The 26546-nt window shown below is 48.4% G+C and overlaps 1 protein-coding gene across 14 annotated transcripts in view; it reads left to right on the plus strand.

Moving 5' to 3' along the window:
- The first annotated feature begins 201 nt into the window (after positions 1-201).
- LOC132384399 (mucin-5AC-like) overlaps positions 202-26546 on the plus strand; it is a 192931-nt gene continuing 166586 nt past the window's right edge. For 3 of the 14 annotated variants that reach the window (XR_009508871.1, XR_009508870.1, XR_009508869.1), the window contains exons 1-2: positions 11681-20480; positions 20840-20889. Coding sequence is in view for 11 of the 14 variants with exons in the window: in XM_059955511.1 (XP_059811494.1) it covers positions 20272-20480; positions 20840-20889 (259 nt within the window). In the remaining 3 variants the exon portion in view is untranslated. Of the gene's footprint in view, positions 397-451; positions 720-1280; positions 1463-11680; positions 20890-26546 lie in introns of those variants that run through there. The other 11 variants (XM_059955508.1, XM_059955519.1, XM_059955510.1 and 8 more) reach the window with 9 other exon arrangements.

The following is a 26546-nucleotide window of genomic DNA, read 5'->3' on the forward strand; positions in this document are numbered from 1 at the left end:
ACTGCTCAGGTAACTCCGCCCACCCCGGGTACGTCATTGTTCGGGTAAATCGTCGGCTCGCGAGATCCTCCCTCCACCTCTGGTCGATCCGTTTGCCGGAGGGCGCGACCCACCTTCCTCGCTTGGCTATTGGTCGGTCAGTCCGCCCATCTCGATAGCCACACCTCCCTCACTCCGTCATTGGTCGAGCAATCTGGCCGAGGCTCGAGCTCCACCTGAGGCTGTCGGAGCGTCTGAGGGTGTCGGTGACGGTGTCTGAGTGTGTTTGCAGTGACTGAGGGCAAGGGAAGGTAGTAGGTGAGGAGGATTCAGTGAGAGAGGGTCTGATAGTGATGAGGTTTTCAGTGAGGGAATAATTGACTGTGAGAGAAGGTATGAGGATAAGCAAGTGCCCCTGTAGGAGGGACTGAGGGTAAGGAATGTTCTTGGTTAGGGAGGGTGTGAGAGTGAGGAGGGTCTTGGTAAGGGAGTTTCTGGGGGTGAGAAGGGTCTCGGTGAGGGAGATTCTGAGGGTGGGGAGGGTCACAGTGAGGATGGTGACGGTGAGGAGGGTCTTGGTGAAGGAAGGTTTGACGATGAGGGAGAAGCTGAAGCTGAGGTGGGTCTCAGACCATGGGACCTCTTACATTGAGTGATGGTCTGAGTAGCTCCTGAGGTAGAGATGGGTCTGAGGTGAGGGAACACTCTTGGCTGAGGGACGGACTGAAGGAACTCATGAGGTAAGTGGACGGTGTCAGCTGAAGCAGCTTCAGGGATGGGTTGAAGGTTCTCCTGAGGTAGTGGGAGGGATCGAGGTGAGGGATGGATCCGAGGGAGCTCCTGAGGTCTGGAGACCATCTGACGAGGGATCTCCGTAGGGTGAGAGATGGCAGGGTGTGAGGGACGGACCTGAGAGAGCTCCTGAGGTAGTGGGGTAGTCGATGTGAGGGGGCTTCTGGGGGTGAGGGACGGTATGTTGAGAGGGAGCTCCCGAGGGTGAGGGACGGTGTGTTGAGAGGGAGCTCCCGAGGGTGAGGGATGGTGTGTTGAGAGGGAGCTCCCGAGGGTGAGGGACAGTGTGTTGAGAGGGAGCTCCCGAGGATGAGGGACGGTGTGTTGAGAGGAAGCTCCTGAGAGTGAGGGATGGTGTGTTGAGAGGGAGCTCCCAAGGGTGAGGGACAGTGTTGAGAGGGAGCTCCCGAGGGTGAGGGCCGGTATGTTGAGAGGGAGCTCCCGAGGGTGAGGGCGGGTGTGTTGAGAGGGAGCTCCCGAGGGTGAGGGACGGAGTGTTGAGGGGGAGCTCCCGAGGGTGAGGGACGAGTCTGAGGTGGGCAGAGTCCCAATGGTCAGAGTCCACTGATGACGGGTCTGTTACAGGAAGGTGTCAGACTGAGAGCGATGGACTCTCCGTGTCAGAGGCAGAGGCAACGTCTGGTGAGGAGCCACAGGGGAACATTGAACAACAGATGGAAACCAGGCTGAGGTGAGAGATGGAGCTGAGACTGGGAGGGTGAGCATTTCCTCTGGTCTCACTCCCCACTGAGATATCACTGCTGTCCCATCCCTGCCCCTATTATCCTGAATTAATCTCTACAACACTGTCCACCATGACCCTCTGCTCTAGAATTACCTCCCGAGACCCCTCCACCACTGAGTGTATGTCCCTCATGATTGTCTACACCTCTATAAGATGACCACTCATTCTCCTACACTCCAATGGGGACAAAACAAAAAGTCCCAACCTGCTCACCCTCTGTCCATAACTCAGTCCCACGAGTCCTGGCAACATCCTGGTAAATCTCCTCTGCACTCCGTCCAGCTTCATGATATTGTTCCTGTCGCAGTGTGACTAAACCTGAGCATAGTATTCCAAATCTGGCCTCACCAACATCTTGTACAACGAATAATGTCAGAACATAGAAATAGGAGCAGGAGAAGACTCACAGACACGAGACAATCTGCAGATGCTGGAAATCCAAAGCAACACACACAAAATGCTGGAGGAACTCAGCAGGTCAGGCAGCATCTGTGGAAAAGAGTGAACAGTCGACGTTTCAGGCTGAGACCCTTCATCAGGACAGAAGAGAAGTCCGATTGAGAAGGTGGGGGTAGTGGAGGAGGAAGTACAAGGTGGTGGGTGATAGGTGAAACCAGGAGAGGGGGAGGAGGTGAAGTAAAGAACTGGGAAGTTTGATGAAAGAGATAATGGGCTGGAGAAGGTGGAATCTGATAGAGGGTAGAAGACCATGGGAGAAAGGGAAGGGGTAGGAGCACCTGAGGCATGTGATGGGCAGATAAGGAGATGAGGTGAAAGAGGGAATAGGGAATGGTGAAGTGGATGGTGGCAATTACTAGCTGGAGAAATCAATGTTCATGCCAACTGGATGGATGCTACCCAGGCAGATGTTGCTCCTCCTACCTGAGTGTGGCCTCATCGCAACAGTAGAGGAGGCTATGGATTGACATATGGTAATGGGAAGCAGAATTGAAATGGGTGGCCACTGGGAAATCCTGCTTTTTCCAGCAGTTGGAACACAGGTGCTCAGCGAAGCGGTCTTCCAGTTTTCACTGGGTCTCTCTGAATTACAGGAGGCCACTCCAGGAGCACTGGATACAGTAGATGGTCCCAACAGACTCACAAGTGAAGTGTCAGCTCACCTGGAAGGTCTGTTTAGGGCCCTGAATGGTAGTGAGGGAGGAGTTGCTGGGGAAGATGTGACACTTGTTCGGCTTGCAAGGATAAGTGCCGGGAGGAGATCCGTGCGGAAGGACGAGTGGCCACCAGGTATCTCCTCATGGTGGAAAGGGTGTGGTGTAGAATACATAGGGAGAAGCAGCAAGAGAAGCAGTCAATTGAACGTGGAGCTGGGGAATGGCTTTATATGCTCCTGGTATGCTAGTATAAACCAGGTCCAGTGTATTTTTACCTCTGGTAACAAAACCAACATGCTTGTTGAATTTAGGTACATGACAGGTCAAACCTGCAATTAATGGGATAGGGTGAAGTTTGTCTTTAAACTAAATAATAGGTTCAACAGTTTGGAAGAGTGAGGATGAAGTTAAAGGGAAGAGGAGTGCAGGAGAGGTTACAAAAGTCTCCAGAACAGGATATAAATTTAACTTCTGGTAAAATGGGGGTAAAATTGAAAAGGGTGATGAACACAGCACTGAAGGTGTTATCTTTTAATGCTCAGGTATGACGTTGTGGGCATCACTGAGTTGTTGAAAAATCATAGTTGGGAGTTTAACATGCAAGGATATGCATTGTATCGAATGGATAGGAGGGTAAGCAGAAAGTTGGGGTGGGAATTGAATTCTGAGAGGGAGATGTTATAGGATTGGGAATATGTAGCATCCTTGTGGGTAAAATTAAGAATCTGCAAGGGTAAAAAGATCCTGATGAGAGTTGTATCACACTGACACAGTGGTGTCAAGAAAACAACCTCTCCCTCAATGTCAAAAACAAAGGAGCTGGTTGTGGACTACAGGGGGAATGGAGACAGGCTCGCCCCTGTTGACATCAATGGATCTGGGGTCCAGAGGGTGAACAGCCTTAAGTTCCTCAGCATTAATATCACCGAGGATCTCTCGTGATCTGTACATACCGGCTGTGTGGGGGAAAAGGCACACCTGCGTCTTTTTCACCTCAGATGATTGAAAAAGTTTGGTATGGGTCCCCAGATCCTTAGAACTTTTTACAGGGGCACAATTGAGAGCATCCTGACTGGCTGCATCACTGCCTGGTATGAGAACTGTACTTCCCTCAATCGCAGGACTCTGCAGAGAGTGGTGTGGACAGCCCAGCGCATCTGTAGATGTGAAGTCCCCATTATTCAGGACAGTTACAAAGACAGGTATGTAAAAAGGGCCCGAAGGATCATTGGGGACTCGAGTCACCCCAACCACAAACATTTCCAGCATCTACCATCCAGGAAACGGTACCACAGCATAAAAGCCAGGACCAAGAGGCTCCGGAACAGCTTCTTCCACCAGGCCATCAGACTGATTAGTACATGTTGACACAGCTGTATTTCTGTGTTATATTGACTGTCCTGGTGTACATAATATTTATTATAAATTACTATAAATTGCACATTTAGACAGAGACATAAGAAAGACTTTTACTCCTGTATATGAAGGTTGTAAGTAATACAAGTCAATTCCAATTCAGTTTTCACAGGCCTCAGAACAGTAAATAGGATGTAGACTACAAATTGCAACAGGAGATAGGAAGGGCATGTAAAAAGGACAATGTAATGATAACCATGGAGGTTTCAATTTGCAGGTAGATTGGGAAAATCATGTTGGTGCTGGATCCTGAAAGAAAGGATTTGTAGAATGCGTTCGATATGACTTTTTAAAGCAGCTTGTTGTTGAGCCCACTGGGGAAAAGACAAATCTGGATTTGGTGTTTTGTAATGAGGCAGTGAGTGATCATGATATGATGGAATTCACCCTGCAGTTTGAGAGGGAGAAGCTAAAATCAGATGTATCAGTATTAGAGTGGATAAGGGGAACTGCAGAGGCATGAGAGAGGAGCTGATCAAAGTTGACTGGAAGGGGACATTAGGGATGTTGGCAGAGCAGCAACGGCTGCAGTTTCTGTGAATAATTCAGAAGTGCAGGTTAGATAAATACCAAAGATGAAGAAATATTGTGAAGGGAGAATGAGGCAACTGTGGCTGTAAAGGGAAGACGATGCCAACATAAATTCGAAAGCAAGGGCATACATTAATTAGTGGGAAGCTGGAGGATTTTAAAAACTAAATGAAGGCAATAAAAATGTAATAACAAGAAAAGATGAAATGTGAAGGTTAATTAGCCAATAATATAAAAGAAGAAAACAAAAGGTTTTTCAGATATGCAAGAAGTAGAGACAAGTGGAAAATGACACTGGAGTTTATAATGCAGAAATAAGAAAGGCGGACAAACTTAGTAAGTGGTTTGTAGTTATCTTCACTACGAAAGACAGCATCAGTCTGCCAGAAATTTGAGTGTCAGGGGGCAGAAGTCAGTGTTGTTGCTATTGCAAAGGAGAAGGTGCTTGGGTTGGTGAAAGATCTGAAAGTAGATAAGTCACGTGGACCAGATGGATGACACCCCAGGGTTCTGAAAGAGGTGGCTGAAATGATTGTGTTGTAGCGGTGTGCTACATGCAGCGATAAAATTACGACGCATAACTCCCACCCCCGAGAACCGGCGATACACCCCCCAATGTCCACAGTCTGGGCCGGAACCTGCTTGGGAGGTCGGCCTCTGCGCTGAGGTGCCGGAAACTCGGCCAGTTGCGCCAGGTCCACATGGGCCGGTTTGAGGCGTGAAAACCTCCTCTTTCCCCCCCAACGTCCGGCACGAACGTGGACCCGTTGTTCCGGAGCACCATAAACGGCCCCTCGTATGGCCGCTGCAGCGGTGGCCGATGCCCGCCCCTTCGTACAAACACAAACTTACAGTTCTGCAGGTCTTTGGGCACGCAGGTCGGGTTCCGCCCGTGCTGTGAAGTGGGTATGGGGGCCAGGTTACCGAGCTTCTTGCGTAGTCTGCCCAGGACTGCTGCGGGATCTTCCTCTTGCCCCCGTGGGGCTGGTAGGAACTCCCCGGGGACGACCAGGGGCGCGCCGTATACCAACTCGGCTGACAAGGCGTGCAGGTCGTCCTTGGGCGCTGTGCGGATGCCGAGTTGGACCCAGGGAAGCTCGTCTGCCCAGTTGGCTCCTCGCAGGCGGGCCATGAGGGCCGACTTCAGGTGACGGTGGAAACGCTCCACTAGCCCGTTCGACTGTGGGTGGTAGGCAGTTGTGTGGTGCAGCTGAGTCCCCAAAAGGCTGGCCATAGCTGACCACAGGCTGGAGGTGAACCGGGTGCCTCTGTCGGAGGTAATATGGGCCGGTACACCAAAGCGAGATATCCAGGTGGTGATCAGGGCTCGGGCACAAGATTCGGAGGTGGTGTCGGTGAGCGGGACCGCCTCTGGCCATCTTGTGAACCGGTCCACGATAGTCAGGAGGTGCCGCGCTCCGCACGACACTGGCAGGGGGCCCACGATATCCACATGAATGTGGTCGAAACGCCGGTGGGCGGGATGGAACTGCTGTGGTGAGGCTTTGGTATGCCGCTGCACCTTGGCCGTCTGGCAGTGCATGCACGTTTTGGCCCATTCACTGACCTGTTTGCGGAGTCCGTGCCAAACGAACCTGCTGGAAACCATCCGGACAGTTGTCCGGATGGAGGGATGCGCCAAGTTATGAATGGAGTCAAAAACACGGCGCCGCCAGGCTGTCGGGACGACGGGACGGGGTTGGCCGATGGCGACGTCACAGAGTAGGGTCCTCTCACCCGGGCCTACGGGGAGGTCCTGGAGCTGCAAACCGGAGACTGCAGTTCTGTAACTCGGAATCTCCTCATCTGCCTGCTGTGCCTCTGCCAGTGCCTCAAAGTCTACCCCTTCGGAAAGGGCATGAACGGTAGGGCGAGAGAGCGCGACCGCCACGACATTGTCCTTACCCGAGACGTGCCGGACATCCGTCATGTATTCAGAGATGTAGGATGGGTGGCGTTGCTTGCGGGACGACCAGGGGTCGGATGCTTTCGTAAACGCAAAGGTAAGCGGTTTGTGGTCCGTGAACGCGGTGAAGGGCCGACCTTCTAGGAAGTACCTGAAATGCCGGATTGCCAGGTAGAGCGCCAACAGTTCGTGGTCGAAAGCACTGTACTTGAGCTCGGGTGGCCGCAGGTGTTTGCTGAAAAACGCCAGGGGTTGCCAGCGAGTTGCTCCAGTACCCCACCGACTGCCGTGTTAGATGCGTCCACTGTGACGGCGGTAGGGGTGTCCACTCTGGGATGTACTAGCATTGCAGCGTTCGGCAAAGCTTCCTTTGTTTGAACGAAAGCGGCGGCGGACTCCTCGTCCCAGGTAATGTCCTTGCTCGGACCCGACATCAGGGTGAACAGGAGGCAAATGATCCGGGCAGCTGAAGGGAGGAAGCGGTGGTAGAAATTGACCATACCTACGAATTCCTGAAGGCCTTTGATCGTGGTGGGTCGGGGGAAGTGGCGGACCGCATCTACCTTAGCGGGCAGAGGGGTTGCCCCGTCTTTAGTAATCCTGTGGCCCAGGAAGTCAATGGTATTGAGTCTGAACTGGCATTTGGCGGGGTTGATTGTAAGACCGTACTCACTCAGTCGGGCGCAGAGTTGACGGAGGTGGGACAGATGCTCCTGACGACTGCTGCTGGCTATGAGGATGTCGTCCAAATAGATGAACGCGAAGTCCAGGTCCCGTCCCACCGCGTCCATTAACCACTGGAACGTCTGTGCGGCATTCTTCAGGCCGAACGGCATGCGGAGGAACTCGAATAGGCCAAACGGGGTGATGAGAGCTGTTTTGGGGACGTCGTCAGGATGCATCGGGATTTGATGGTACCCTCGGACGAGGTCTACCTTGGAGAAGATCCGTGCGCCGTGCAGGTTTGCTGCAAAGTCCTGAATGTGCGGCACAGGGTAGCGGTCCGGTGTGGTAGCCTCGTTCAGCCTGCGGTAGTCGCCGCACGGTCTCCAGCCTCCCGGCGCTTTGGGCACCATGTGCAGGGGGGAGGCCCATGGTCTGTCGGGCCGCCGGATGATACCCAATTCCTCCATCCTCTGGAACTCCTCCTTCGCCAGTCGGAGCTTGTCCGGGGGAAGCCGCAGAGCTCGGGCGTGGAGGGGTGGTCCCTGGGTCAGGATGTGGTGCTGTACGCCGTGTTGGGGCATGGCCTCTGTGAACTGCGGTGCCAGAACCGATGGGAAACCCGCCAGGACCCTGGTGAAGTCGTTGTCGGACAGCGTGATGGAGCCGAGGTGAGGGGCTGGCAACTGGGCTGCACCCAGGGAGAACGTCTGAAAGGTCTCGGCGTGTACCAGTCTCTTCCTGGGCAGGTCGACCAGTAGGCTATGAGCCCGCAAAAAAATCCGCACCCAGAAGCGGTTGGGCTACGGCAGCCAGTGTAAAGTCCCACGTGAACTGGCTGGAGCCGAACTGTAGCTGCACCTGACGGGTGCCATAGGTCCTTACTGTGCTGCCGTTCACGGCCCTCGGGGGAGCCCCGGTGCCCTGCTGCGGGTGTCGTAACTCGTCGGAGGTAAAACGCTGATCTCGGCACCAGTGTCGACCAAAAACCGGCGTCCCGACCTTCTGTCCCACACATACAGGAGGCTATCCCGATGGCCAGCTGCCGTAGCCATCAGCGGCGGCTGGCCCTGGCGTTTCCCAGGAACTTGCAAGGCGGGCGACAACGGCAGGCTTCTGCACCCCACCGCTGGTGGTAGAAGCACCAGTGTTCATTGGGCCGGGTTTGGCGGGCTGTGCGGCCGGACCTGGACTGGTTTGCTGCTGGGAGCGTGGCTGGGAGATCTGTGCGATGGACACACCTTTTTGGCGTTCCACAGCAAGTCCGCCCGGGCTGCCACCTTCCGGGGGTCACTGAAATCCGCATTGGACAGCAGCAGGCGTATGTCCTCGGGCAGCTGCTCCAGGAATGCCTGCTCAAACATGAGGCAGGGTGTGTGTCCGTCGGCCAGAGACAACATCTCATTTATTAAAGCCGAAGGAGTTCTGTCGCCCAAGCCATCCAGGTGCAGTAAACGGGCAGCCTGCTCGCGCCGTGAGAGTCCGAAAGTCCTGAGGAGCAGGGCTTTGAATTCCGTGTACTTGCCGTCTGCCGGGGGCGACTGTACGGACTCCGCGACCTGGGCCACTGTGTCCTGGTCGAGGGAGCTCACCACATAGTAGTAGCGGGTGTCTTCTGAGGTAATCTGGTGAACGTGGAATTGGGCTTCGGCTTGCTGGAACCATAGGTTCGGTTGCTGTGTCCAGAAACTCGGCAGTTTCAACGAAACCGCATGAACAGAGGCGGCGTCGGTCATTTCTGGCCCAAAAATCGTTTGGACCCTAGGGGTCACCAATTGTAGCGGTGTGCTACACGCAGCGCTAAAATTACGACCCGGAATCGGTAACTGCAGTCGAAGGAAAAACTTTATTCGAAATCCTCAGCCTCACTTTTAAGCCTCCCTCAACCTGCCCCCCCCCCCCCCCCCCCCCCCCCCGTGGCGCAGAGGCTGCAAAGCTCTGTGCTCGCAAACCCCCGTAGGCTATCTCCCTTAGCCGGAAAGCTGGCTAATCGTGAGCCGGTTCGGATGTGGCAGGAAATGGGTCGCCACAGTGTGTGCATTAGTAGTGATCTTTCAACAATCACTAGGTTCTGGACTGGTTTCCGAGGAATAGAAAATTTTAAATATCACTCCACTCTTAAAGAAGGGTATGAGGCAAACAACAGGAAATCATTGGCAGTAGAAAACACACAGATTGAGAACAATGGACTGTTTATTTCACTCAGGCAGGTGTCATGTGTTGAAAGCCACAGATGCAAATTCACCAACAGACAGAAGTGAGAGGAATTCTTGGAATAGGGTGGTGAGGTGGTAAAGAGAGAGTGATACAGAAAGGTGGGGGCAAAGAGTGAGTTGAGAGAGGGTCAGTGGGATGCCCATGCAGTTTGTGCTCAGATTCTCTGCAAAACTTTCCAAATTATTCACTCTTGCTTCTGTGGCCATTACAGTTCCAATCGGAACATCCCTCTGGTTAATTCTGCCCTGTTCAGTTCTCCTGTTTGCCACCGGCTGTGAACAGACTGACAACAGGGGTTTTCACATCATAGACACAGGTCACAATTTGGTGAAAGGTCACAGGTTGAAGCAACAGGCATCGGCACAATGTGAGGTGTTGGGCGTGGGGAAAGCGGAGAGTAAAAAAGTGAAAAACAGTTGAGGTGAGAGAGGAAGGGAGGGAGGGAGAGAGTGTGAGTCACAGAGTCATACGCACAGAAACTGGCCTCCCCACCATTGAGCACATCTAGAAGGAGCATTGACACAAGAAAGCAGCATCCATCATCAGTGACCCCCATCCAGACCGTGCTCTCTTCTCACTGCTTCCACTGGGCAGGAGGTACAGGAGCCTAAGGTCTCACACCACCAGGTCAAGAATAGTTATTACCCTTCAATCATCAGGCTGCTGAACCAGTGAGGATAACTGGACTCACCTCAATACTAACCTGATCCCAACACCTTGTTTACCTTAATGTGTATTGCAACCAGGGATACTGATTAACTGAGAATTTTTATTTGTGAACCACATGCTCCTTTTTTCACATTGGAGCCAAAAAAAATTGTAAAGCATGGAAAAACTAAAAATTCAAGAACTTGAAATGTCATTAGTCAAAATATTCATCCCGTTTGCTCAGTACTTAACTGAACCACCTCTCACAGCTATTACAGCCAATAGTCTTTTTAGATCAGTCTTTATTAGCTTTGCACAATGTGATGGAGCAGGGTTTGCTCACACCTGCCTGTAAATTTGCTCAAGCTGTGCCAGATTAATTGGGGAGCAGCGGTGGACAGCTTTATTGACGTCTTGCTAGAGATGTTCGATCGAGTGAAGGTCAGGACTCAAACGGCCACTCAAGGATCTAGACATAAAACATAGAACAGTAAAACACAGGAACAGCTCCTTTAGCCCATAATGTTGTGTCGATGCAGCTAAAAGCAAATCAGACAGACTAATCCCTCCAGCCTCCAGAATGTCCATATCCCAACATCTTCCACACATCCATGTGTCTATCTAAACATCTCTTAAAAGCCTCGTGTGTATTTGACTCTACCACCTCACCAGGCAGCACATTCCAGGCATCCATCACTCTCTGAGTAAAAAACTTATCCCTCACATCACCTTTGAACCTAAACCTTCAGTGCATACCAGTATGAGACATTTCAATCCTGAGAAGCAGATACTCCCTGTCCACTCTATCTATGCCTCTCATAATCTTATAAAACTCTATCTGATCTCCCCTCAGCCTCCTCCACTCCAGAGAAAAGAACCCAAGTTAACCCACGTTCTCATGATAGCTCATGCCTTCTAAACCAGGGAGCATCCTGGCAAACCTCTTCTGTACCCTCTCCAAAGCCTCAACATCTGTCCTGTAGTGATGTGACAACGGTTTGCAACAGTCCAGATGTGGCCCAACCAGAGTTTTATGAAGTTGCAACATAACCTCTTGACTTTGGAACTCAATGCCTCGACTAATAAGAGCAAGCATTCCATAAGCCTTCTTCACCACCTTATTGAACTGTGTAGCCACTTTCAAGGAGCTGTGAACTTGAGTCCAAAGATCTCTCTGCTCAGCAACACTGCTAATGATGTTGCCCTTAACAATGAACTGTCTCCTTGCATTTTCCCTGTCAAGGTACAACACCTCACATTTACCTGGGTTAAGCTCCATCTGCCATTTCTCAGCCCATATCTGCAACTGATCTATATCACACTGTATTCTCTGCACGTCTTCCACACTATCCACAATTTCACCAATCTTGGTATCATCCTCTAACCGGGCTGATGATGCCCCAATGGGTCACCCCCCCCCCACCACCAAATAGGATCCAAAGAGGTGTACTTGTTACTGAGGGGAATGGCCACAGGGGAACCCTTCCTAATCCCCTTACCTCCCCTTCCATTTTTTTTTAATTTGAGGCCACTTCATGGGAAGATGAATGTTGCTAAATACAGAGAGATCCTGGATAAAATCCTGCTGGCCTCTGCCAGAAAGCTTAAACTGGGCAGTAAGTTCATCTTTCAGCAGGGCTTTGACCGAAAGCACACGGCCAGAGCACAGAGCTGGTCTGATATGGAGGTGTTGCTGTGCCTTCTTATTCAGGGAGGTGATATTGAGGGAGCAGGTGAGGTTATCCGTGATGTGAACTCACAGAACTTGGTTCACTTGACTCTCCCTACAGAGGAGCCATGTATACACAGAGGGGGATGGTTTATCTTCACTTTCCCAAAGTTCAGAAGCATTTCCTTGGTCTTGTCCACATTCAGACTGGGGTTGTTGTTCTCACACCGGTCCACCACCCTCTCCACGTCCTCTCTGTACTCCAACTGATCATCGTTGTTGCTGAGGCCACAACAACTGTTGTGTCGTCTGCAAACTGTATGACAGGGTTTGAGCTGAATCTCGTGACACAGTTGTGTGTCAGCAGCGGGCTGAGCATACAGACCTGGGGAGCGCCAGTGCTCAGTGTAACGGGACTGGAGACTTTACTGTCCACACAGACTGACCTTTCCATTCAGAGTCCATTGATCCAGTTACAGAGGGAGGTGCTGACACTCAGAGAGGGCAGTTTCTGAGGTATGATGGTGTTAAATGCCAAACTGGTGTATAAATGTGAGACTCCATTTTCCAGGTGGGACAGGACAGAGTGGATGGCAGAGGCTAATGCATCATCATTGGATCAATTCAATCCAAACCAAAAAGTGAACCAGAAGGAGCCCAAGATAAGTGAGAAAGAGGCTTTAATGTGCCCCATGACCAGCTGGTCAAAGCATTTCATAATGTCTGGTGTTAATGCCACCAGACAATTGTCATTTAATTATGTTACTGTCACCTTCTTTGTCCTGGAATGACAGTTGCCGGCTTGGAAACTGAGGGGACAATGGACTGCCCCAGAGAGGTCTTGAATACATCCATCAGCACCTCAGTTAGCTGGGATGCACTGTCATTCACAACCCGACCTGGTATATTATCAGCTTTGTGTGGGTTAACACTGGCCAGTGTCTTCCTCACCTCAGCTTCAGCCAGATGGAGGGTCTGATCCCCTGGGTGCCTCTCTCACCAGCACTTTGTTCTGTGCATCAAACACGCCGTAAACTCTCCTGCACACAATTGACAAACTCTATCCCATCTAGTCTGTTCAGAGTATTTGAATCCCAGGTCAATATGTGGAAAGTTAAAAATCACCTATTATCACAACCTTATGTTTCTTGAAACTGTCTGTGTTCTCTACAGATTTACCCCTCTGACTATTCGGTGGTTTGTAATATGATCCTATTAATGTCGTCACCCATTTCTTGTCCCGTAATCCTACCCATATAGCTTCAGTACTCGAGCTGTCCAGCCTGTCCTGTTGGAACACTGCCGTGACTAGTAATGTCACCACTCCCCCTTTAATCCCCCTGTCTGTTGTGTCTAAACCAATGGATCCCCACAATATTGAGCAGCCAGTCCTGCCCCTCCTGTAACCAAATCTCACTAATGCTACAGTGTCATAATTCCACGTGCTGATCCATGCCCTGAGCTCATCTGCCTCTCCTATAATACATTGTATTGAAATATACACAACCAAGAACATTAGTCACACCGTGCCTAACCTTTTGTTTCCTCACATTTAAACAGAGAGAGGAGGCTAAAAATTCTATATCTGAATGCACGAAGTGTCAGAAATAAGGCAGATGAGCTTGAAGCCCAGGTGCGAGTGGGTAACTATGATGCTGTTGGGATAACGGAGATGTGGCTGCAGGGAGATCAGACCTGGGAAATGAATGTACAAGGGTATACATGCTATCGTAGGGACAGAAATGTGGGCAGAGGGGGTGGAGTGGCCCTGTTGGTGAGGAACGAGGTTCAGTCCTTTGCAAGGGGGGACATAGGATCAGGAGAAGTAGAGTCTGTGTGGATAGAACTGAGGAACAGTAAGGGCAAAAAGACCCTAATGGGTGTTGTCTACAGGCCACCAAACAGTAGCATGGATATTAGATACAAGTCGCAGTAGTAATGGGGAATTTCAACATGCAGGTGAACTGGGAGAATCAGGTTGGTGCTGGACCCCAGGATAGGGAGTTTGTAGAGTGCCTAAGGGATACATTCTTGGAACAGCTTGTACGAGAGCCAACCAGGGACAAGGCTGTTCTGGATTTAGTGTTGTGTAATGAACAGGATTTGATAAGCGATAAGTGACCATAATATGATAAGTTTTTTATTTGCAATTTGAGAAGGATAAGGGCAGATCGGAGGTCTCAGTGTTGCAGTTGAACAAAGGAGACTATGGAGCCATGAGGGAGGAGCTGGCCAAAGTTGACGGATATCCGAGCAGAAAAGACGGTGGGAAAGCAATGGCAGGTATTCTTGGGAATAATGCATAAGGTGCAAAATCAGTTCATCCCCTGGAGGAGGAAGGATCCAAAGGAGGGAAAGGGGCCACAGTGGTTGGCAAAGGTCAGAGATTGCATAGCATTTAAAAAAAAAGGAAGTATGACAGAGCTAAGGTGGGTGGGAGGACAGATGATTGGGAAATTTTTAAGGAACAATAGAACTTAACTAAAAAAGCAATACGGGGAGAAAAAATGAGGTACGAACGCAAGCTAGCCAGGAATATAAAGGAGGATAGCAAAAGCTTTTTTAGGTATGTGAAGAGAAAGAAGATAGTTAAGAACAATGTTGGGCCCTTGAAGAATGAATTGGGTGAAATTGTTATAGGAAACAGAGAAATGGCAGAAGAATTTAACAAGTACTTTAGATCTGTCTTCACTAGGGAAGGCACAAGCAATCTTCCAGATGTATGGATGGGCCAAGGACATAGGGTAACAGAGGAAATGAAACAGATTGATATTGGGAAGGAAACGGTGATGAGTAGACTGATGGGACTGAAGGCTGACAAATCCCCAGGTCCAGATGGTCTGCATCCTAGGGTACTAAAGGAGGTGGCCCTGGAAATTGCGGATGCATTGGTAATCATTTTTCAATGTTCCTTAGATTCAGGATCAGTTCCTGAGAATTGGAGAATGGCTAATGTTATCCCACTTTTTATGAAAGGAGGGAGGGAGAAAACAGAGAACTATCATCCTGTCAGCCTAACATCAGTAGTGGGGAAGATGCTAGAGTCGATTATTAAAGATGAAATAGTGGCATATCCAGATAGCAGTGATAGGATTGGGCCGAGCCAGCATGGATTTACCAAGGGCAAGTCATGCTTGTAGTTTTTTGAGGTTGCAACCAGGAAGTTAGACAAGGGAGATCCAGTGGATGTAGAGGATTTTCAGAAGGCTTTTGATAAGGTCCCACATAAGAGATTCGTGGGTAAAATCAAAGCTCAGGGCATCGGGGGGAAGACATTGACATGGATAGAAAACTGGTTGGCAGATAGAAAGCAAAGGGTAGCGGTGAATGGGTGTTTCTCGGAATGGCAGGTGGTGACCAGTGGGGAGCCACAGGGACCACAGCTGTTTATGATTTACATCAACGATTTAGATGAAGGCATTGAGAATAACATCAGCAAGTTTGCTGATGATACTAAGCTGGGTGGCAGTGTGACGTGATGAGGATGTTAGGAGAATTCAGGGTGACTTGGATAGGCTGGGTGAGTGGGCAGATACTTGGCAGATGACGTTTAATGTGAATAAGTGTGAGGTTATCCACTTTGGGAGTAAGAACAGGAAGGCAGATTATTATCTGAAAGGTGTAGAGTTAGGTAAGGGAGAAATACAAAGAGATCTAGGAGTCCTTGTTCATCAGTCACTGAAGGTGAATGAGCAAGTGCAGCAGGCAGTGAAGAAGGCTAATGGAATGTTGGCCTTTATTTCAAAGGGGATTGAATACAAGAGCAAGGAAATCCTTTTGCATTTGTACAGGGCCCTGGTGAGACCACACCTGGAATATTGTGTACAGTTTTGGTCTCCAGGGTTAAGGAAGGACATCCTGGCTGTAGAGGAAGTGCTGCGTAGATTCACAAGGTTAATTCCTGGGACGTCCGGACTGTCGTACGCAGAGAGGTTAGAGAGACTGGGCTTGTACACGCTGGAATTAAGGAGATTGAGAGGGGATCTGATTGCAACATATAAGATTATTAAGGGATTGGACAAGATAGAGGCAGGAAATATGTTCCAGATGCTGGGAGAGCCCAGTACCAGAGGGCATGGTTTGAGAATAAGGGGCAGATCATTTCGGACAGAGTTAAGGAAAAACCTCTTCTCCCAGAGAGTTGTGGGGGTCTGGAATGCACTGCCTCGGAAGGCAGTGGAGGCCAATTCTCTGGATGCTTTCAAGATCTTGAAGTAAAGGAGCCATTAGGAGGTAGTGACCATAATATGATGTTTTTTTCTGCAATTTGAGAAGGATAAGGGCAGATCGGAGGAGTCAGTGTTGCAGTTGAACAAAGGAGACTATGGAGCCATAAGGGAGGAGCTGGCCAAAGTTAACTGGATGAATATCCTAGCAGAAAATACTGTGGAAAAGCAATGGCAGGTATTCTTGGGAATAATGCACAAGGTGCAAAATCAGTTCATCCCCTGGAGGAGGAAGAATTCAAAGGAGGGAAAGGGGCCACAGTGGTTGACAAAGGAAGTCAGAGATTGCATAGCATTGAAAAAAAAGGAAGTATGACAGAGCTAAGGTGGGTGGGAGGACAGATGATTGGGAAATTTTTAAGGAACTACAGAACTTAATTAAGAAAGCAATATGGGGAGAAAAAATGAGGTACGAACGCAAGCTATCCAGGAATATAAAGGAGGATAGCAAAAGCTTTTTTAGGTATGTGAAGAGAAAGAAGATAGTTAAGAACAATGTTGGGCCCTTGAAGAATGAATTGGGTGAAATTGTTATAGGAAACAGAGAAATGGCAGAAGAATTTAATAAGTACTTTAGGTGTGTCTTCACTAGGGAAGACACAAGCAATCTTCCAGATGTATGGATGGACCAAAGACATAGGGTAACAGAGGAAGTGAAACAGATTGACATTAGGAAGGAAACGGTGATGAGTAGACTGAAGGGACTGAAGGCTGACAAATCCCCAGGTCCAGATGGTCTGCATCCTAGGGTACTAAAGGAGGTGGCCCTGGAAATTGCGGATGCATTGGTAATCATTTTCCAATGTTCCTTAGATTCAGGATCAGTTCCTGAGGATTGGAGAATGGCTAATGTTATCCCACTTTTTAAGAGAGGAGGGAGGGAGAAAACAGAGAACTATCACCCTGTCAGCCTAACATCCATAGTGGGGAAGATGCTAGAGTCCATTATTAAGGATGAAATAGTGGCATAATCTAGATAGCAGTGATAGGATTGGGCCAAGCCAGCATGGATTTACGAAGGACAAATCATGCTAGACTAATCTATTGGAGTTTTTCGAGGATTTAACCAGGAAGTTAGACAAGGGAGATCCAGTGGATGTAGTGTACCTCGATTTTCAGAAGGCTTTTGATAAGGTCCCACATAGGAGATTCGTGGGTAAAATCAAAGCTCAGGGCATCGGGGGGAAGACATTGACATGGATAGAAAACTGGTTGGCAGATAGAAAGCAAAGGGTAGCGGTGAATGGGTGTTTCTCGGAATGGCAGGTGGTGACTAGTGGGGTGCCACAGGGTTCGGTATTGGGACCACAGCTGTTTACAATTTACATCAACGATTTAGATGAAGGCATTGAGAATAACATCAGCAAATTTGCTGATGATACTAAGCTGGGTGGCAGTGTGACATGTGATGAGGATGTTAGGAGAATTCAGGGTGACTTGGATAGGCTGGGTGAGTGGGCAGATACTTGGCAGATGACGTTTAATGTGAATAAGTGTGAGGTTATCCACTTTGGGAGTAAGAACAGGAAGGCAGATTATTATCTGAATGGTGTAGAGTTAGGTAAGGGAGAAATACAAAGAGATCTAGGAGTCCTTGTTCATCAGTCACGGAAGGTGAATGAGCAAGTGCAGCAGGCAGTGAAGAAGGCTAATGGAATGTTGGCCTTTATTACAAAAGGAATTGAGTACAAGAGCAAGGATATCCTTTTGCATTTGTACAGGGCCCTGGTGAGACCACACCTGGAGTATTGTGTACAGTTTTGGTCTCCAGTGTTAAGGAAGGACATCCTGGCTGTAGAGGAAGTGCAGCATAGATTCACGAGGTTAGTTCCTGGAATGTCCGGACTGTCGTACGCAAAGAGGTTAGAGAGACTGGGCTTGTACACGCTGGAATTAAAGAGATTGAGAGGGGATCTGATTGCAATGTATAAGATTATTAAGGGATTGGACAAGATAGAGGCAGGAAATATGTTCCGGATGCTGGGAGAGTCCAGTACCAGAGGGCATGGTTTGAGAATAAGGGGTAGGTCATTTAGGACAGAGTTAAGGAAAAACTTCTTCTCCCAGAGAGTTGTGGGGGTCTGGAATGCACTGCCTCGGAAGGTAGTGGAGGCCAATTCTCTGGATGCTTTCAAGATGGAGCTCGATAGGTATCTTATGGACAGGAGAATCAAGGGATATGGAGGCAAGGCAGGAACCGGGTATTGATAGTAGATGATCAGCTATGATCTCAAAATGGCGGTGCAGGATCGAAGGGCTGAATGGTCTACTTCTGCACCTATTGTCTCACATCTACAGAAGTTTATCAAAAATTTAAGTGACATCCCGAATCTTCGCAAACTTCCAAGACAGTGGAAGTTTTGCCTTGCTTTCTCCATAATGAAAATTATGTGCTTTTACTATTAAGTTAGTTCAGTTAAATTATTATCAAGTTATTTGACGATACTGTCAAATGAGGTGCTTGAGGATACAAGAAATGCAAGAAAATACAAACCAGAGAAATCAAGAGAGCTAAAAGAGGACATGATGTTGCTCTGTCAGACAAGGTAAAAGCGAATGCCAATGGCTTCTACAGATATAGTAATAGCAAAAGGATAGCAAGGGACAAAATAGGTCTTCTTGAAGATCACTGTGGTGATCACTGTGGCCAGACACAGGCTCTATAGAACTGAGGCAAAAGAGTAGAGAGGTCATGGACCATATCCAGATTACAAACATCCTTGCCCGAGGGTGAGATGTCAGAGGACTGGAAGTTTGCTCATGTTGTTCTGTTTGTTCAAGAAAGGCTCTAAGAATGAGCCAGGAAATTACAGGCTGGTGAGCCTGACATCAGCAGTGGGTGAATTATTCAAAGGTTTTGCAAAGGACCGGATACATAAGTATTTGGATAAAGACGACTGATGAGAGATAGCCATCAAGGCTTTGTGCATGGCAGGTCATGTCCAGAATTACGGTTTTTGAGTTGATATCAGGAGGTCGAAGGTGGTGGTTGTTGTTTACACATAGTCTTTAGGCCAATTCCCACATGGCCAGAAGGTTAATTTGCTTGGGATTCAGGATGAAGTAGTCCATTGGATTCAATATTTGCTCAGTTCATTGTGAGAATAGTAGAAGCTGGTTGTCTCTCTAGCAAGAGGCCTGTGACTCGTGGTGTTCACAAGGATCAGTGCTGGGCCTGTTGCTTGTCATCTATAGCAACGATCTGCATGCCAAGTGGTAAACTGGATCAGCAACGAAGCTGCTGACTTCAAGATTGTGGGTGTAATGGACAGTGAGAAAGGCTATCAATGCTTGCAGTGGGATCCGGGTCACCTGAGAAAAGGGGCTGAAATAAGGAAGATAGAATTTATTGCAGGTGGGGGTGAGATGTTGAATTTGGGATAAGACTCACATAGTCAATGTTAGGGCTGTGAGGTGTACGGTAGAACCACGGGACCTGGAAATACAGATCCACATTTTGAATCTGATTTCAAAGTAATGTGTGCAGTTCTGGTCACCTACTGATAGAAAAGATATCAATAAACTTGAAAGAATGAAGAGAAAATTTACGAGGATGTTGCCGGGACTTGAGGACCTGAGTTACAGGGACACTTTGAATCCTTTAGGAATTTATTCATTGGTGTCTTTAGTGGGAATGATGAAATATTTAAGAAGAATCTGAGGGGGATCTTCACTCTGAGGGTGGTGTGAGTGGAATGAACTGCCAACGGAAGTGGTAGATGCAAATTCAGTTGCAACATTTAGGAAAAGTTTGGATCGGTGGATGAGATGAGAGAGGTCTGGAGGATATGGTCTGGGTGCAGGGAGATGGAAACGAGGCAGAGGAGCAGGCTGGCATGGACTAGATGGGCCGAATTTCCTGTTTCTATGTAGTGCTCCATGACTCAATGAACAACACCCCCCATACAATAAATGTCAATGTGCCATTGGCCCTCCTAACTACTGCTGCCCCTTTCTGCAGTCAGAGATAGCAACACCCGACGGTGGACCAGTGTGACTGCACACTTGCATCTGTGTGTATAAACATCTTTGTGTCTTTCATAAAATTCTCTCTAAATTCCTTCTCCATTACAGACCCTGTACATGGTCCAATCCCCGTTATTGACCCATTACCAACCTGACCGTGGGTTTATCCTGTGTCCACTCCCCATCTAATGCCTGCTGTCCATTACAGATGATCTACACCTTCCACTCCACAATACTGACCCATTATAAACCTGGCGACAGTAATCCTGTGACTATTTCCTCTCCAGCACCTGTGTCCATTCCTGTCCCTCTGCTCAATACTGACCCATCACTGTGGTTGTTAGAGGAGGCTCACTGACTGGGAACAATAGGCTCTTCATTGCAGAGGCTCAGGATAGATGTTGTTTGTTTGCTTTGCATACTTTTTCAAAACATGCATCAACTGTTACACCGCACAGTTCTGGTTTTATTGCTTCGAGAAGCCAGTGTGGAAAGTAGTCGTTGACCTGTTGCTGTGTCTGACACCACTCACAGCAGAGAGTGAGGAGATCGTAGGTGGTCCCATCTCCCTCCAGTTCACCCAGCAACACCTCATCGGGAGTCACACGTGAGTAGACATCAACAAAACTGATTGAACCTGAAAATTTGTCTTGTTCTTTGTGTTTGTGTGTGGGTGTTGCAGAGAGAGAGGGGGTGAGAGAGTGTAAATAAATGAAGGTAGATGGAGCTCCTCTGTCTCATCCATCTGTGAGGTTGCAGGAAGGGATTTCTCACTTCTGTCTGGGGTCACAGTCATGGAGATCTCACTTTATGTGTGATCCAGAGAGAAAGATCTCACTACCTTCCGTGGGGACTCCGGGTAGATGGATATCCCTTTCCATCCTCAGTTCCCATTCCCATTTACACCTTGTCCTCAGCCCCAGTGTGTCATTTCTCACTGAGTTAATTCCAATCTTTCATTTCTAGAATGTCTCCAGCTGAACTGAGGGTTGTGCTGCTGATCCTGGGTTTTCTGGGTGAGTAATGTCTTGTACGAGCAAACTTCATGCTGTGTATAATAAGAGGAAGTAGATGTTATTTATTGTTTCTGTAGATGAGCAGAGACAGTCTGTATTTAATGGGGGAAAAGTACTGAAGGGACCTTGGGAACATTATGAATCCAATTTGACACCGGGACACACGGCATTAGGGCTGGTGATCAGAAACATCCAGATACCCGGTTTGGTGAAACAACAGTAGGGAGTGGAGGAAGATGGGGAGGCAGAGAGGTTTCAGCAGAGAATGTCAGGCTTGAAGACTGAGGAGAAGGCACGGCTGGAAATGCAGTGATTACACTCCGAGAGGCTGGGACTGGAGGGAGTGTTGAGAGGCTGGAGGAGATTACACTGGGAGGAAGTGGTGAGGCTATGCTGGGATGTGAAAGCAAAGTTGGATTGTATGTTACTTAACCAGATTAGTGAGCACAGGGATGGTGGGTGAAGGGCCTCAGGACAATTTCAGGCACAGCCAGCAGAGTGTGTGGAGAGCAGAGTGCAGGAGTGGGAGGTGGCTGACGGTGTGAATGAGAGACGGACTGGGTCAGGGGCGGAGCTGGGTGATGTTACAGAGGCAAGCTTCACAGTGGGGCAGAGGTGCGTTTTAAATGTCATTATCGTACCTGTCTCAATGACTTCCAGTGGCAGCTCATTCTGCACACGTACCACCCTCTGTGGGTTTCCTCTGGGTGATCCGGTTTCCTCCCACAGTCCAAAGATGTACCAGTTAGTCAGTTAATTGGTCTTTATAAATTGCCCTGTGAATAGCAACATGCAAAAAATGCTGGAGGAACTCAGCAACCAGGCAGCATCTATGAAAAAGAGTAAACGGTCACTGTTTCCGGGCAAGACCCTTCATCAGGACTGGAAAACAAGAGGAGAAGTCCATCTTTTTTTCCCCAGTCCTTCTTTCCAGTCGTGGTGAAGGGTCTCAGCCTAAAATGTTGACTGTTTATTCTTTTCCATCTATGTTGCCTGACCTGCTGAGCTTATCCAGCATTTTGTTTGTGTTGCTCTTGGAATCAGTGTCACTGTGTGTCCTCAGTGACCACTTTATTATGTGCAGAGTGGAATTGGCTAATTAGATATTTGTATTAATGGACAAGTGTGCAGGTGTACCAAGTAAAGTGGCCACTGAGTGTATCCCCAATGACGTGACCTCCACAGTTGTCTGTGGTAATGAATTTCACTGATTCACCACACTCTGGGTAAAGAAATTCCTGCTTCTCTCTGTTCCAAAGGGATGTCGTTGTATTCTGAGGCTGTGCCCTCTAGTCCGAGACTCCTCCACTATCGGACACGTCTCTGTGTCCACTCTCTCCAGGCCTTTCAATATTTGATAGGGTGTGTAAGGAAACTGATAGATAGGCACATGGATGGTAGAAGAATGGAGAGCTGTGTAGGAGGAAAGGGTTTGATTGATCAGAATCAGGTCTGATATCACTGGTATATGTCATGTAATTGGTTGTTTTGTGGCAGTACGCTATAATACAAGTTAAAAACTAAATATTACAATAAGAAATATATTTAAATTTTTTAATTTTTTTATAAGTTGTACAAAGAGCAAACATTTTTATGGTGGTGTAAATGGGTTCATTGTCCATTCAGAGATCTGATGATGGAGAGGAAGAAGCTGTTCCTGAAGCGTTGAGTGTGTGTTTTCTGGCTCCTGTACCACCTCCCTGACAGCAGCAAGGAGAAAAAGGCATGTCTTGGGTGATGGGGGTCATTACTGTTGGATGCTGCACCTTTTTCTGATACTGTGCTGTTGCCCCTCCATACCAGACGGTGATACAACCAGTTAGAATGTGCTCCAGTTTACATCTGTAGAGATTTGCGAGTGTATTTGGAGATGGACCAAGTCCTTCAAACTCCTGATGAAATGTAGCCACTGTTGGGCCTTCTTTATAATTGGCTCAATATGTTGGTCTGAGGATCAATCTTCAGAGATGTTGACACCCAGTAACTTGAAACTGCTCACCCTTTCCACTGCTGATCCCTCGATGAGGACTGGTGTGTATTCCCTTGACTTCCCCTTTCTGAAGTCCACGATCATATTCTTGGTCTTACTGACATTGAGTGCAGGGTTGTTGTTACGACACCACTCAACCAGCTGATCCACTCACTCCTGTACGCCTCCTCGTCACCATCTCAAATTCTGCCAGCAGTAGTTGTGTTATGGGCAAATTTATAGATGGTGATTGAGTTGTGCCGAGCCACACAGTTGTTGGTGTGGAGAGAGAATCGAGCAGTGGGCTGAGTTTGATCCTTGCGGTGTGCCAGTATTGATTGTCAGTGAGCAGGTAATGTTATTTTCCATCTGCACGGACTGAGGTCTCCTGATGAAGAAGTCAAGGATCCAGTGACAGAGGGAGGTTTTGGAGGTTGTTGATTGGCACTGAGGCTGTGATGGTGTTGTTCACTGAGCTGTAATCAATAAATGGATTAACGGAACGAGCAATGTAGTAGTGGGCTATGGAATAGAGGGAGACAGAGTAGGAAGGCTTTGGCTCAAGGGGCTTCAGTGAGCAGAGGCTGAGGACGAGCTTGTTCCCAGTCAGGTAAGGTCGGGTAAGCTCCTTTAATTGATCTAATTATCTTAGGAGTAGGTAATGGAGGCAGCAGTTAGGGCAGTTGCTGTACGCGGGAAGTCAGGGTGAGCACACTTATCCCTGAGGACTACACCTGCAAAAGGTGCATCCAGCTGCAGCTCCCAACAATCCGAGTTAGGGAACTGTAGCTGGATGAACTTTGGATCATTCGGGAGGCAGAGGCAGAAATAAACAGGGGTTGCAGGGAGATAATCACCCCTAAGAGTCAGGAGACAGGTAGCTGGGTGACTGTTAGGAGAGGGAAAGGGAATAGACAGAATGAGCAGAGCACCCCTTTGGCCGTTCCCATCAATATGTATACCATTTTGGATACTGTTGGTAGGGACAACCTACCAGGGACAAGTTGCAGTGGTTGCATCTCTGGCACCCTTAGCATTTCTGGCACTGGAGGAGGGAAAAGAGGAGAGTAGTAGTGATAAGGGATTCGATAGTTAGGGGGACAGATAGGAGGTTCTGTGGAAGAGAGTGAGAATCCCAGATGGTCTGTTGCCTCCCTGTGCCAACAGGGAGGTGACATGGGTAGGGAGAGTGAGGAGGTCCTGCAAAGAGAATTTAGGGAGTTAGGTGCAAAGTTGAAGGACAGGACCTCCAGGGTTGCAATCTCAGGATTGCTACCCGTGCCATGTGCTGATGAGGCAGAAATAGGAAGATATTGCAGCTAAATATGTGGCTAAGGAGTTGGTGCAGGAGGGAGTGCTTCATGTTTCTGGACAATTGGGCCTTGTTTCAGGGAAGGTGGGACCTGTTCCGACAGGACAGGTTGCACCTGAACTGGAGGAAAACTAACATCCTTGCGGAAAGGTTTGCTAGAGCTGCTCCGAGGGGTTTAAACTAGATTTGCAGGAGGAGGGGAAACCAGAGTGTTAGAGCAGATAGTGAGGTGGAGGAGGATAAAGGTCATGTGAGAGCTGCAAGTACAGTACATGGAGTAAAGCTAGATCTAGCATATAAAGAGGATTTGAGGAAAGAGAAACAGAATAATGGTCGAAAGGTAAAAGAGCTGAAGTGCATGTACTTCAATACAAGAAGCATCAGGAACAAGGGTGATGAACTGAGAGCTTGGCTACATACTTGGAATTATGATGTAGTGGCCGTTACAGAGACTTGGCTGGCACCAGGGCAGGAATGGATTTTCAATATTCCTGGATTTCGGTGCTTTAAAAGGGATAGAGGAGGGGAGAAAGGGGAGGAGGGGTGGCATTTCTAGTCAGGGATCCTATTACAGCTACAGAAAGGGTGGATAATGTAGCAGGATCCTCTTTTGAGTTAGTATGGGTAGAAGTCAGGACCAGGAAGGGAGCAGTTACAAACTGGGGGTATTCTTTAGGCCTCCTGGTAGCAGCAGAGATACCGAGGAGCAGATTGGGAGGCAGATTTTGGAAAGGTTCAAAAATAACAGGGTTGATATCATAGGTGACTTTAACTTCCCTAATATTGATTGGCATCTGATTAGTTCCAATGGTTTACATGGGGCAGAGTTTAAGTGCGTCCAGGACGGATTCCTGTCACAGTATGTTGACAGACTGACTGGGGGAATGCCATACTAGATCTAGTATTAGGTAATGAACCGGATCAGGTCACAGATCTGTCAGTGGGTGAGCATCTGGGGGACAGTAATCACTGCTCCCTGGCCTTTAGCATTATCATGGAAAAGGATAGAATCAGAGAGGACAGGAAAATTTTTAATTGGGGAAGGGCAAATTATGAGGCTATAAGGCTAAAACGTGCGGGTGTGAATTGGGATGATGTTTTTGCAGGGAAATGTACTATGGACATGTAGTTGATGTTTAGGGATCACTTGCAGGATGTTAGAGATAAATTTGCACTGGTGAGGATGATAAAGAGTGGTAGGGTGAAGGAACCATGAGTGAGAAGTGAGGTGGAGAATCTAGTCAGATGGAAGAAGGCAGCTTACATAAGATTTAGGAAGCAAGGGTCAGATGAGTCTATCGAGGAATGTAGGGTAGCAAGAAAGGAGCTTAAGAAGGGGGTAAGAAGAACAAGAAGGGGGCATGAGAAGGCCTTGGCAAGTAGGGTAAAGGAAAACCCCAAAACATTCTTCAATTACGTGAAGAACAAAAGGTTGACAGGAGTGAAGATAGGACCGATTAGAGATAAGGGTGGGAAGATGTGTCTTGATGCTGTGGAAGTGAGCGAGGTCCTCAATGAATACATCTCTTCGGTATTCACCAATGAGAGGGAACTTGATGACAGTGAGGACAATATGAGTGAGGTTGATGTTCTGGAGCATGTTGATATTAAGGGAGAAGAGGTGTTGGAGTTGTTGAAATACATTAAGACGGATAAGTCCCCGGGGCCTGATGGAATATTCCCCAGGCTGCTCCACGAGGCGAGGGAAGAGATTGCTGAGCCTCTGGCTAGGATCTTTATGTCCTCATTGTCCATGGGAATAGTACCAGAGGATTGGAGAGAAGCGAATGTTGTCCCTTTGTTCAAAAAAGGGAGTAGGGATAGTCCGGATAATTATAAACCTGTCAGCCTTACATCTTTGGTGGGAAAGCTGCTGGAAAAGATTCTTAGAGGTGGAATCTGTGGGCATTTAGAGAATCATGGTCTGATCAGGGACAGTCATCAAGGCTTTGTGAACGGCAGATCGTGTCTAACAAGCCTGATAGAGTTCTTTGAGGAGGTGACCATGCATATAGATGAGGGTAGTGCAGTGGATGTGATTTACATGGATTTCAGTAAGGCATTTGACAAGGTACCAGACGGTAGGCTTATTCAGAAAGTCTGAAGGCATGGGATCCAGGGAAGTTTGGCCAAATGGATTCAGAATTGGCTTGCCTACAGAAAGCAGAGGGTCATGGTGGAGGGAGTACATTCGGATTGGAGGGTTGTGACTAGTGATGGGACCTCTATTTTTCGTGATTTTTATTAATGACCATGTCGGGGTAGAGGGTGGGTTGGCAAGTTTGCAGACGACACCAAGGTTGCAGAGAGACATTGATAAGATGCAGAAGTGGGCTGAGAAAGTGGCAGATGGAGTTCAACCCAGAGAAGTGTGAG

This window comes from Hypanus sabinus, chromosome 32 (genome assembly GCF_030144855.1).
Source record: "Hypanus sabinus isolate sHypSab1 chromosome 32, sHypSab1.hap1, whole genome shotgun sequence".
NCBI classification, from domain to species: domain Eukaryota; kingdom Metazoa; phylum Chordata; class Chondrichthyes; order Myliobatiformes; family Dasyatidae; genus Hypanus; species Hypanus sabinus.